We start from the raw sequence: 12,507 nt of genomic DNA on the forward strand, positions 1-12,507 counted from the left end.
CTCCCCTGCCTGTCAACCCCTGCCGCCTGGCCCATTAGGGCCTGGGGTGGGGGGGTCGGCAGATGGCTGGGGGCTGAGGCTGCAATTTCCGGACCATTTCCCTGGTGCTGGGTCTGTGGGAAGATCTCCTTGGTCGTCAGCACCTCTTCCTCAGGGCCAGCGGGTTATTAGAGTCTTAACCAGGGGCCCGGTGGCCAGACCTGTCCCTGCTCGCAGCTGGGGGCAAATGTCTCCAGGAGAGCAAAGCCCTCACCTGGGCCACTTTCCACATTAGACCAGGAGAGCTGGAGGCTGCAGGGCGGGGCTCTTTGCGCCGCTGTCCCCAGACCCCTGTCCCCAGGACCCCTGTCCCCAGGACCCCTGTCCCCGGACCCCGTCCCCAGGACCCCTGTCCCCAGGACCCCATCCCCAGACCCCTGTCCCCAGGACCCCTGTCCCCAGGACCCCTGTCCCCAGGACCCTGTCCCCAGGACCCCTGTCCCCAGTCCCTGATGGCCCAAGATGCCGCCATGGATGGGCCAAGGTGGTGGGGGTGGGAGAGTGGGAGTGAGGGAGGGGTCCCCTCCCTGCTGGCTGCCCAGTTCCCACCCCGCCTTAGGACAGCAGCCCCAGCTGAGGCCCTCAGCTCCCGAGGGTGGCAGAAGGAGGGCATGACCTGGGGACCCGGGGACAAGCAGCAAGTCCTCAGCAGGCCACTCGGACCTCATCTTCCGTGTGATCTGGGGGTGGCGGCAGGACTCTGGGGGTGGGCAGGTGTGGGAAGCTATGCACTGGCCCAGCTCCGTCCGGGCCCCCCAGGCACCCTCTCAGCCCCCACTCCTCTTCTGGGAGCCCATCTCCCCTCTCCTGGCCAGGTCCCATGACACCATCACCCCCATAGTGTCATCTGGGCTGAGCCCCTGGGGTACACCCCTCCGGCCCTCCCAGCTCCCCAGAACGGGCACCTGGAGGTCCAGCCTGACCCACGGTGAGGGGGCATGGGCTCTGAGCCCTGCTGCCCGCAGCCCCTACCTGCCTCTTAGCACCAGGGGCAGGATCAGGAGGTCCCAGAAGCAGGAGGGTGAGACCATGGGGGCAGACAGGTTGGAGTATCCTGTGCCCCGGCCCCTCGCATCCCTATGTCCCACCCTGGCCTCAGCCTCAGAACCTCTCAGGGCCACTCTGCACACACCCAGCCTTAGGTTCTCCTGCCCAGAGCGGGTTTGGTAGTGGGCACCAGCTATCTGCAGGGCCCCTCCCTTCCGCCCTTTCCACCCTGAGCTATGCCACAGCAGGACATGCGGTGGCTGCCCCAGGACACCACAGTGCTCTGAGGCCCGGCAGCTGGAGAAGACATGGGTGCCTCCTTAAGAGGAGTGTGTAGGGAGGGAGGCTGGATGGGGGGAGCCCAGGTAGGAGGGCAGAGCCAGGGGCTGGCAGGGCCGGGGGGAGGCAAGGCAGGCACTTCCCCAGGGCTTCCTTGGGGCTCACAGCCCTTCAGAGACACCCCCAGTTGCAACCTCAGGGGCTGGGCACCGACAAGGTGTGTGAGGAACAGACTGCCAGGCCGGGAAGGACCGCCATGCCCGGGAGGGCCTTCGTGGATGAGTAGGAGTTTGCCAGGGTTGTCGGGCGGGGAGCTGAGATCCAGGATCCCAGCAGGGTGTAGTGGGGTGGCTGGAGGGAGGCAGAGGCCTTGAAGGCCAGCTGGTGTCCCAGCACCCCCTGCAGGATGCCCTGGGGCTGCTCTCTCCAAGGTAGGAAGGGGGCACCCTGGCCGGTCAAGCCTGGAGGGTGTTGGGTGCTCTCTCTGGAGGGCAATGTCCAGGTCCCTCGAGTAAGCCAGGGGCATCTTACAGAGTCTGAAATCCAGCCCCCAGCCTGCCTCGCTGGGGAGACAGGCCCAGACCATCTGCCTGGGCACCAGCTCAGCCAGACCCTCCCCATCAGCACACATGCTGGGGGCCACACTGAGGTTCCCCTTGGTTCGCAGGGCCTGCTCCGGGTGGGTGAGGGCATCGGGGAAGCTGTTCCTCCATCCCTGTTTCTCTCAAGGGCTGGGAGCCCTGTCCGCAGGGAGGGTTAGGCCTGCAGGCCCACCTCTGAGACCAGCCCCAGCCAGCAGTTTGTGACCCCTGCTCCCTGCCAGGCCTGAGAGAGGCCCTCCCACTGTCACTCGGCTCCCCACCTTGGGAGGGCACCCCACGGAGATGGGGCAGCTCGGCCAGGGTGCCCGAGCCTCTGGAGCTGCTCGGGGCTCAGAGCTGGGCGGGGCCTCAGGGTGAGCGGGGAAACCAGGCCCGGAGGGGCCAGCTGCCTGGCCAGGGCGGCCAGCCATCTCCCAGAGGAGGAAGGAGGCCAGGGCGAAAGCTCTGAGTGAGGCTGGGGTGGGGGTGTGGGAGCCTGGGGATCCCAGGGTCTGTCTCTGTGGCACAGACGTGGGGCCAGGCAGGTGTAGAGACCACACTTTCTTTTATTGTGACGGTGATTGGGGCAGCAGACAGTGGCAGGGAAGGGGGGAGGGCAGTGCAGCAGCCCCCAGGACCCTGGGAGCCAGGACAGGACCTCACCACAGGCAGCACAACCTCACCACGGGCACACACAGCTGTTGCGTTGAGAAGCAGGTGCAGGGGCAGCGGGAGCCTGGCAGCGGGGGGGGTGGGGGCATCCGGGACCCAGCCCCTCACCAGGGCCTGAGCTCCGGGACAGTGCAGGACCGGGGAGGTTGGGAAGGGCCCTCAGGGACGCCGTGCACCTAGCCAATGGCACTCAGCGCATGGGCAAGGGTGTCCAGCTCATCCTGGACACCCTCCAGGGAGCGCCGCACGGCCTGGGGGCTGTCCAGCACGTCGATGGCCAGCGTGTACGGGTCGAACTTCACGGAGAAGGGGCGCTGGATGCGTGAGGCATAGCTCCTGGGGAGGAGAGCGGCAGAGCCCTCGTCAACTGGCAGGCAGAGTCTGCAGCCTCCAGGAGAGGGGAGGCCAGGGGCTGCGTTTCCACCTTCACAGTGGCTCAGAGCTCCCAGGGCTTTTCTGAGCCACCTGGTCACAGGCGGGACACTGAGGCCTCTTCCAGGGCTGGGTGAGGGGGTTCATGGGGGAGATAGGCTAGGCGCCTCTTCCACTAGAGACTGCCGGGCACCCCATCCCTCCCTGCACCTCCACTGGGCCTCCTCCAGGAAGCTTTCCTTGACCATATCCCTAAGCCTGTGGGTAGAATTCAGTACCCCTGTCCGCTGGACACATAGCCCCTGGCCTCAGTTTCCCCAGCGCACAAGAGGCTGCAGGGGAAATGATGAGACCTTTTATGAGGATGAGGCTAGAGGGCTTTGCTCCCCTCTCCTGACACTCTGGTCACTGCACCAAAGGCCCCCAGCCCTGGGGACCCCACTCCCGCCCTGTCCCCCACCTTGACTCTGTCTATCCCCCTGACTTCTCCCCATCCCAGGGCAGGGGGCCGGGACAGGTTCCACAGGACATCCTCACAAAGCTCAGGCTCTGTCAGCACCTCCAAGACTGGCCTTGACCCGGCCACCCAGCAGCCCCCAGTCCTGTAGGTCTGCCCCTCCCCAGACGCTGGGGTCCTTCTCACGGATGGTGTCCCTGCCGTGTGGGGGCTGCTGCAACCAGGGGTCGGTTTTCTCATCTGTGACCTGGGCTCACAGGTCCAGCCCTGCTCAAAGCCAGAAGGAAGGCCTGGCTGGCCCAGTTTGGGGGCACCATGGGGGGCTTGCCCTAGCAGCCTAGCCCACCTGAGCTTGTCCTTGGCGTCACTGAAGCTCTCAGACACGAAGTAGACTGACTGGTACGTCTGGTCTTGGTAGGGCTGCACGGCCGCAGCTTCAGGGTCGAAGGCCCGAATCTCGGGCTCCTCAGACAGGCAGTGCTGGCAGGAGGCCAATGGCATCACTGACTCCACTGCACCCAGGTCCCCGAGGGAACTGGGGTACCGTGGCCTGACGCTGGGTGGGTTCCTTGTGCAGAGTCACCCCGACCTCCCCCGCCGGGCCTTCGGAGGCCTGGGATAGTGTGGGGTGAGGACTGGGCAGAGACAAGCCTTCTCCCAAACAGAGCCTGAGTCCTGGAGGCCCAGGCCTCAGTTTCCTCCCACTGGGAGCCTGTCCCCTCCCTGCACTGTCCCCCAGCCCTGCCCCTCTGCTGGGGGCTGCAGCAAGGAGAGACTCTCACCAGAAGCTCCCCGTAGGAGGACAGCAGCCCGGCACCATAGGCCTTCACCTCCCCATTCTGCTTACACAGCCCGAACTCCACCGTGAACCAGTACAGCTGCGGGGAAGCCAGGCAGCATCAGCCCAGAGACAGCTGCCGCCCACCGGGCAGCCCCTGGTCACCTGTGACCAGGACACCACCCCCAGGGAGGCCAGGCCAGGATGCAGGCAGGCCAGCGTGAGGGTCACAATTCATGGGTGGAAGGAGAGGCCTCAGCATGGATGGCAAGAGGGTGAGGCCTGGATTCAGACCCCCAAACCCACACCCCGGGCCCTGCAGGGAGGGGTCAACCCACCGTGGACAGCTTCTCAATTTCCTCATCCGAGGCCCCCAGGGACGCCAGGCCAATGTCCTGTGGAGCGGGGAGGATGAAGGATGGGGAGAGGCAGCCCTGGGTCATGCTCGAGGTGAGGGCACCGGGGGTGTCAGCAGCCCCTCCAGGGGTCTCTGGGACACTTCCCGGGCGGCAGAGACCTTCCCTGGCCACCCAGGATCCGCACCTCCACCGGGCCTCCTCCTCCAGGCAGCCCTCCTTGACCATATTCCTAAGCCCGTGGGCGCCGTTCCCAGGTAGCCGGCAGGTGGCAGCACAGGCCGTGGGAGGCTCCGCTCCAGCCCCGCCCTATGCCGCGCGACCCTCGGGGCGCTGAGCCTCCTGGGCGGGGCCCGGGGGCAGGCAGCACACTTCACCCACCCGCACATCGACACCCTCCCCGCCCCCGGCGCCAAGCCAGCCCCTGGGTGACCCCGGCTCCCTCCGAGGCCGCGGCGTACCTGCGAGAACTGCGCGAAGGTGCGGTCGGCCAGCATGGGCACGTGCCCCAGCAGCTCGTGGCAGCAGTCCCTGCGCGTAGGAGGGAGAAGGGGGCTGAGGGGCCGCCCGTCGCACCCCCCACCCTCGGGCTGGCGGCCAGGGCGCGCACTCACGGCTCAGGGGAGTGCATGGGCGAGGACGCGTGGCGGATATACTGGGTGCACTGGAACACGCGGAAGGCCAGGCTGGCCAGGAAGTCCCGAGCGGACAGCAGGCCGGCCACAGGCCGCAGCTGGAAGCCCGTGCGCTCTGCAAGGGGCCACGCGGGTCACTGCCGAGCCGGGACGGGCTGGAGCCGCGCTGGGGTGGGGCGCTTGGCTGACCATCCCCGGCCCCCCGGCTCTGCGCCCCTCCCGTCTGGGCACACCCTTCAGGAAGCGGGAGACGTCCTCCAGCTGGGGGATATTGTCTTCCCGGTAGCCGCTGAAGCGCTCCAGCAAAGCAAAGGCCTCCAGGTGCTCCCCGCAGGCGTGCGTGGCGTAGAGGCCCTTCAGCGTGGTGTAGACCTCCTTCCTGAGGGCAGCCACGCTCAGGGCCCTCCAATGCCCCACCCCAGTGCCCGAAACCCCCCACCTGAACTGTGGGTGCCTCTGCCTGCCTGAGCCCCTACCAACGCAGGCCTCTTGGGGACCCCTGAAGACCCAGGCCCCTGGGAGGGGCTTTTGCTGGTGGCTTTAGGGAATCCCAGGGGATAGGGGGCCATGAGGGGCGGTCCCTCAGCAGCACACTGGGGATGGCCCGACAGGATGGGTAGCCTCTTCCTCCCAACCCAACATTCTGAGCCCTGCAAGTCCCTCTTCTTCCTGGCCTTAGTCTCTCCTGTTGTGCTAAGGTCCCTGGAGGCGGCCCTCACACGCCAGGATTCCAGGAGGCATCCCCCGGGCTCCTCCCCAGCCCCTAGCTGCACGGAGGTCTCACCAGGTGGCAATCTCCTCGGCGGTGTACTCCACACGGGGAATCGGGTCGCCGCTGGGGAGGGGGCCAGTGGTCAGCAGGTCCCCTCGGGGAGTGAGAAGGGCAGGAGGGAGGGAGGGAGCCTCACTGGGCACAGGTCCACACCCGCCTAGTGCAGCGAGGCCTTTGGGTTGGAGGATGGACAGGAGGGTGCACCCCAGCTGACTGTGCCGTGAGCCGGCTATGTGGCCTCGGCGGGTTGCTCTAGCCCCCCTGGGCCTCAGTTTCCCCACTGGGATTTGGGGACATGGAAAGCCTTGGAGCAGAGCTGCCTGGCAGGAGGCACTGATGCTGGTGACAAGATGGGTCCTCCCCTTTGTCCTTCCCTCCCACCCCCCATGTCCAGCGTCAGCCTGCAGGACGGAGTCTGGGTCCCGAGCGCAGGGGCCCCTCACTGCCTGTACTGGAAGGCGATCTCAGCAATCAGCTTCCTGCGCTGGCGGTACACCTGGTCCGAGAAGCCCTGAGGGCAGAGGGGATGCACAGGTCAGGAGGCTGTGTTGGGGTGGGGGCACAGGCCATGGAGGCTCCTGAAGCCGGCAGACTCCTGTCCAGGGTTGGGCTAAGGGTAGGGGATGTGATCAGGGGCAGGAGGCCTGAGTGAGGGGCGCACCACTCACCGGGTGGTCCAAGTCCAGGTCAGGGTCGAACTTGGTGACCAGGTGATGACACTTGTCCAGCTCTGACACTTTTCTTGGGAACCAGGGGACTTTATGGGTGATGGAGGAAGAGATCTTGGTGAGCTCGGAGCCGTGGGGCTGTGTCACCCACCTTGAAGCAGCCTCCCCTACACGACTTCCAGGGGGCAGAGGCAGCCGGGGCTGTGATAGCTGCGGGGGGATCCTGGAGTGGCCCCAGGCCCGGACACGGATGTGTAGCAAAACGGGGTGCGGAGTGGAGCCCGCAGAGAGGGAACCAGGCCACCACCACGTGGTCACTGTAGGGTCCCCCTGCAGGAGCCCCTGCACCCCAGCCTCTCAAGGTCATTTGGTGGCCCTCAAGGACAGAAAACCGCCTCACCCTTGGGCCCCGCGGGGCTGCGCACGTCCTCTGACACCTGGCGCACACCACTGAGCAGGGTGGCCAGGTCCCCTCGGCGCACCTCGAGGCGCACGAAGTACTCCAGGTGGGGGCCCCCAGCTCGCGGCCTCTGGGCGGGCCGGGTCTCTAGATGGTGGATTTTGGCTTCAAACGTCTTAGGGAGCAAAAGCAGGAAGAGAGAGAGAAGGAGAAAGAGACAGAGATGGAGAGAGAGGGCGGGGTGGGCGCACGGAGGAGGCACATCTGGCTGGCTGGCCAGGCCCTGCCCTTGACTTTTGTGCTAGCAGCACACAGATCTCGTTCTTCCAGGCTCAGGTCAGCTGTCGGCCACCAGGCCAGGGTTTGCCACTGGCAAGTTGGATTTTGTGTTACGTGCCTAACCAGGAGTTGTCACAGCTTGAGGCTTAACCTGGTTCTGGGCGGCTCGGTGTGTGTGTCCCAAGGCCATGCCACACAGTCCGGCTCCTCAGCCACTGGTCAGAAGGTGCCCCCAACCCTGGTGGCCTCATCCAGGTTTGTAGGATGGGCCCTGAGTCTCACTGGCCCCTGAGCGTCCGGGACACTGGCCAGAAGGGTCCGCTCCACTCCCACCACCTGTTGCCTAGCAACAAGGGCGGTGGGTCGCAGTGGCCCTTGGGCCACAAAACTGGCTCTGGGAGCTGGGGGGCGGGGAGTCTGGCTTTAATGTCATTTGGGAGCTTCTTCCGGGAGCTGGGTCACCTGCCTCCCGGGGCACAGTGGGGCTGGAGTGACTAATGCAATCAGTGGTCACCTCAGCCGCTGTGCTGGGTGGGTGGGAGAGGGCACACTGCCCTGCCCCTGCTTCTCATGCTGCCCTGCTGGGAGCCCCCCACGTGGGAAATGGTGGGTGAGGGGGATCCAGGGGATGGGCAAGGCAAGAGGCACAGTGGGGCTTGGTAGCCTCAGCCCTAGGGGTGGGCTCAGGATCCCTTAAAAACACGGGGGTGTGGCTAGATGCCATGGGGGCTGAGCTGAGGCCTGAGACTCCCCTGCTGCATCCTGTGCCGGCCTCGGGGGCCTGGGCAGCTGCACCTCTGCTATAGAGGGGTCAGGAACTCAGCCCACACAGCCCCACCCACAGGTGAACTTGCCCCAGGGACACGAAGGCCACCAGCTCACCTCAAACACCTTCACAGCTCGGGACAGCGCCGAGGGCTTGGTGGCCCTCGGGGAGAAGAGCAGGTTTAGCACGGCCTTCCCCTCCTTCTCCTCAAAGGCCACGGCCTCCAGGGGGTCCCCGGGCTCCGAGGGGACTGCAGCGGCCGCTGCTGCCACTGCCGCCTCCCGCTCCTTGCGGGCGTCCTCGATGAGGCTCTGCCTGCGCCCAATGAACCGCGGGGACTGTGGGGACAAGGGGCACCCATGCCTCCTCCACCTGCTGAGACCCGGGGACCCCCACCCAGAGCTGGTCCCACAGTCGGGCAGCGCTGATGGCACACAGAGGCCGGGGATGAGAGCACGTTTTTGAGCGCCTACTGTGTGCCTGCTGGGGCAGATGCTAGCCGAGGTGCCTGCGGGCATTGCACGCCCTTCCCGATGGGGGCAGCCCAGTCAGAAGTAGTGGTGGTGGGGGAGGAGTGGGGGCTGGGAAGGTGCTCGCCTGCTCCCCACTCTGTGGCGAGCAGACAGACAGAGACGCTGTGTCACTCATCCCCAGGCCAGGCGCTAACTGGATTAGTGATGGGAAGAGGGCGATGTCTTGATGGACAGTGGCATCGGCTGCCGGGGAGGGAACGGCAGCTCAGGAAGGAGCTGCCCCCACAGGGCCCCAGTGAACAACCCCCCTACCCTCCTGGCTGCCGCACAGGGGACCCTTTCTCACACTCCCATCAGGACACCTGTCCTCAGGCCCTGCCCCTCTGTGCCACCCCGCAGGCGCCCGCTCCTGGCTGCCTTGTCATCCCTCCACTCTTTGTCATAGCTCTGGGTGCAGGTGTCTCTCCCTGGGCTCAGGGCCTCTGACCCCTCGATCCCAGACCCATCCCAGGCCTGGACAGAGGGGGACTTGGCAGACACCTGGGGCTCATCCCTTGGAGCTGAACTCCCAAGAAGGCTCTGGGCCCCTTGTAAGAGAAGAATCAGCTTCATCCTGAGCTTCCAGGGTTGTGGAACATGAAGGGGAGCAGCAGAAGCCCCTCCCAGAGTCCCCTCTTACTTACCCTTGGGGTGGGGGTGTAGGATGCAGCTGGGGCTGCAGTTCCAGGCCACAGAGAGCCTGTGAGGCTGGGCCCCGGGGCCCCCTGGGGAGGGGATGCCTGATGGGGAGCCTAGTGGGGGAGGGTAGGGGAGGGTGGGGGAGGACGGGGGAGGGCACCCTGTGTCCCTGAGAAGGTACCTGGAAATGACACTGCTACAACTCACACCATGTTTCAATCAAGGTCCATAAATAAAAACCCATTTTAAATGTGCCAGGGAGCCCAAGGTTCTGAGTGCCCAAGGAGGCACCGAAGACCCCTCCTGTAGGCTGAAAAGCTCCCGATTATCCAGCCTGGCCCACATAGTCCCCTGTCCACAGGGCTTCCGAGTGCAGGTCACAGGGAACACAGACTCCATGGTGAATGAATGAATGAATGAATGAATGAGGGAAATAAGGGAGGAACAGGCCAATGGGAATCACCCCAGAGCCCAGATACCCTTTGAATCTTGCCCCCTATTTGCCCAGGACCCCCCACCATGAGCTGCTGCTAGAGCCTGGGAAGGGCCTTGGGGCTGCCTCCCCAAGCAGGCAGGCTGGTTGGGGTGCTGACTAGGGCAGCTGGGGCAAAGGGAGGCAGGGGCCGGTGGGAGTAGGGTGGGGGCTGTGGGCAGCAGCTGGGGACCTCTGGCCATCTTGGATTTTTTGGATGGATTTATTTCCACATTCCGATAGTTAAGATTCAAGATGAAACAAGACACAGGGACCCACACGACCCCCGAGAGAAGTCGGCCTAAGAGGGGCACACACAGGGACAGGCATCACCTCACCCTCCCCCAACAGGGACTCAAACACCAGGCACAGGGGATGCCGCTGTGCCCAGGCCTCCACATCCACGCTGGGTCCCAGGGGTTTGCATGGACCCTGAGCCTGGGGCTGCCAGCCAGGCTGGGGAGTGGCAGAGGCAGCTGGCACCAGCCCTGGGCTCCGGTCCACTGCGGCCGCCGGGCACCTACCTGCCCTCTTACCATGATGGCCTCTGCCTGCTTGGCATCCAGCTCAGACACAGCCCTGCGGAAGCCCTTGGCCTGTGGCGCGGTGGCGTCGGGGGTGGGCATGGCTCAGTGTGGAGGTCCGGGCTCCGTCTCCACAGCCCTGGCCCAGCAGCCTCTTATAAGCTGAGCTGACGTCAAAGCCCCCTCTGGGTCCCCCACCTTCCCCTCCTTACATCCCCCACCCCTGCCTGCTGTGCCTGATGGAGGCGGGGGTGGGTGAGGAGGGAGGGAGGCGCAGGAGAAAGGGCTCGTCCGTGGAATCTAATTGCCTTCACTCCCCAGCCCTGTCTGAATCATCCTCAGCCCGCGGGCTTGCGGGGACCAGGGGCTCGTGCTCTGCGGGGGGCTGAGACGGCCAGGGTCCCCTTGGCCCCACAGCCCTCAAGGGAGCACACAGGGAGGGGCTTTCTGGCAGCCCAGGGGCACACTTTTAATGAACACCAGACCCTCGTGGCAGACGGACCGAGAAAGCCCCAAGACGGGGAATCCAGCCTCCAGCCTCAGATGTCAGGAGGCAATTTGTTTGCTTCTCCAGAAGATTCCAGGCCGTGTGTGTCGTAGACGTGGTTCCTAGGAGTGCCATCTGCCCACAGACCCCAGGCCCTTCAGGTGTGGCCCTTGCAGCGGCTTCCCAAGCTCGCCCCGTGGGGTCCAGAATGTCCCAGGAGGGCCCACCTGTCCAGTGTGGAGGACCCTGGGAGGCTGGAGAAGACATCTCTAAGGAGACGCCACGCGTTTCCAAATGGCTGCCACCTCCGGCATCACAGTCCCCACCAGGGTGGCCAGGGCAACCAGGGCCAGGACAGCATGCCAGGGACGGCTTCCACCCACCCCACTCAGCCTCTCTATGGCCCACTGCTAGCTCCTGGCTTCCCTGGTGGTCCTGTGGCCCCTTCTTTGAAGAGCACACACGTCCCTCAGTGCTGAGGGCCCTGACGCCCTTCCCCTTGGAGAGACCTTTGCAGTTTCTCCTCTACCCCACCAGGCCCCGGGGTGAGGGTGACCCTGGGGTGACCTGAGAACTCCCTTGAGGACAACCCCAGCCTAGAGCCTCCCCCAAGTTCCGTGTCCACCCCGCAGTCTGCAGGCACCCGCATCCAGCCCACGCCCACTGGCACCTCCTGCTCCCAGCCGCTGCCCCACCCAGGGAGAGTGATGCCCCTGCCCAGGGTGGCTTCTGGCCCTTCTGGTGGAAGGGGAGGCCTCCCCATCCCTCTGGGGTCAGCAGAGATGGCCAGAGCCCGCCTTGACAATGGTGGACTGTACAGAGGGAAGGATGTGGCCCCAGAGTGCATGGCCTGTGGCTGAACGCTGCCACCGCTGTCCCTCCTGGAGAAGAACCGTTTCTGACAGGGCTTGGGGCTTCCTGTATCTGCTGGGCTTTCTGGTGTTGGCAGCCCAAGATGACACCCTGGGCCCAGCAGGAGCCAGAAGCCCTAGACGCTCCCTGACTTCTCGAAGGCCTACCCCGGCTGGTCACTGTGGCACCCAGAGCTGGCATCTCTCAGGGCCCACTCTGCTCCTGTCAGCTGTGGGACTCCCCCCTCCCCGTTCTCTCTTCAACAATAGCCCCTGGGACCTTTCCTAAAACTGCTTCAGCCATGGCATCCCTGTCCCACACCCCTCGGCGGCTCTTCGCTGCCCTCTGCAGGCAGGCTGAGTGCTCAGTCAAAGCAAAGGGAAGACCCCCCAACCCTTCCCACTTCCTGCCCCAGAAGGATTTGGGGCTCCGTGATCCCCAGTTTGCAGTGTCATTCCTCACCCACCTCTTATCCGGGTGAACTCCTGTGCATCCCACAAAACCCAGTTCCGTCGCTGCTCACTCTGCAATGCCTACCATTTCTTGCCATGATATTAATGCCCCTCCCTTGCGCTCCTCTGGAACATCCCTGGGGGCAGGGAAGCCTACCGCTCGGCCCCTGCTGTCTCCCAGCACCCAGTGCAGACCCTGTCCTCTCTCGGAGATGCTGTGCCCCTCCACGGTGTTCCCCAAAGGCCTCCACCTCCTGTGGGTCCTGCCCACAGTAGGTCTGGGTGCCTGCTCAGAAGGACGTTGGAGGGATTTGCCTCCAAGACCCCAGCCTGAAGTCTCAGCCTCTGGCCTCGCCCTGCGGCCCGTGAGCTTCTGTCACCCGGGGCTGAGGCCCGCCCACCTGAGTCCCTGATGATGGCCCTTGGGTGGCCCAGCCTCCATGCCCAGTGTCCAGGCCTGCTGAAGCTCTGCATGGCTCCCCCGAGCTCCCCTCAAGGTCCCCAGAAAGAGTCTCATTTGCCTCCCCC

General features: G+C 65.1%; 1 protein-coding gene across 3 annotated transcripts; it reads right to left on the bottom strand.

Annotated features, from left to right (window-relative positions):
* Nucleotides 1–2,434: 2,434 nt before the first annotated feature.
* On the bottom strand, nt 2,435–10,312 carry TH (tyrosine hydroxylase). 3 transcript variants are annotated; one of them, XM_019036302.4, is made up of 14 exons: nt 10,189–10,312; nt 9,198–9,278; nt 8,158–8,379; nt 6,997–7,171; nt 6,597–6,685; nt 6,372–6,439; nt 5,941–5,991; nt 5,390–5,535; nt 5,136–5,271; nt 4,983–5,052; nt 4,504–4,560; nt 4,170–4,265; nt 3,734–3,867; nt 2,435–2,894 (listed from the first exon to the last, which is right to left on the bottom strand). In XM_019036302.4, the coding sequence occupies exons 1-14, from the start codon at nt 10,288–10,290 to the stop codon at nt 2,735–2,737; spliced, it is 1,587 nt and encodes a 528-aa protein (XP_018891847.1). In that variant the 5' UTR covers nt 10,291–10,312; the 3' UTR covers nt 2,435–2,734. The 3 variants fall into 3 exon arrangements, with proteins under 3 accessions (XP_018891847.1, XP_063566951.1, XP_063566952.1); XM_063710881.1 differs by having other exon boundaries at nt 2,478–2,894; nt 10,201–10,290; XM_063710882.1 differs by lacking the exon at nt 9,198–9,278 and having other exon boundaries at nt 2,478–2,894; nt 10,201–10,290.
* Nucleotides 10,313–12,507: the final 2,195 nt, after the last annotated feature.

This window comes from Gorilla gorilla, chromosome 9 (genome assembly GCF_029281585.2).
Source record: "Gorilla gorilla gorilla isolate KB3781 chromosome 9, NHGRI_mGorGor1-v2.1_pri, whole genome shotgun sequence".
Lineage (NCBI taxonomy): Eukaryota > Metazoa > Chordata > Mammalia > Primates > Hominidae > Gorilla > Gorilla gorilla.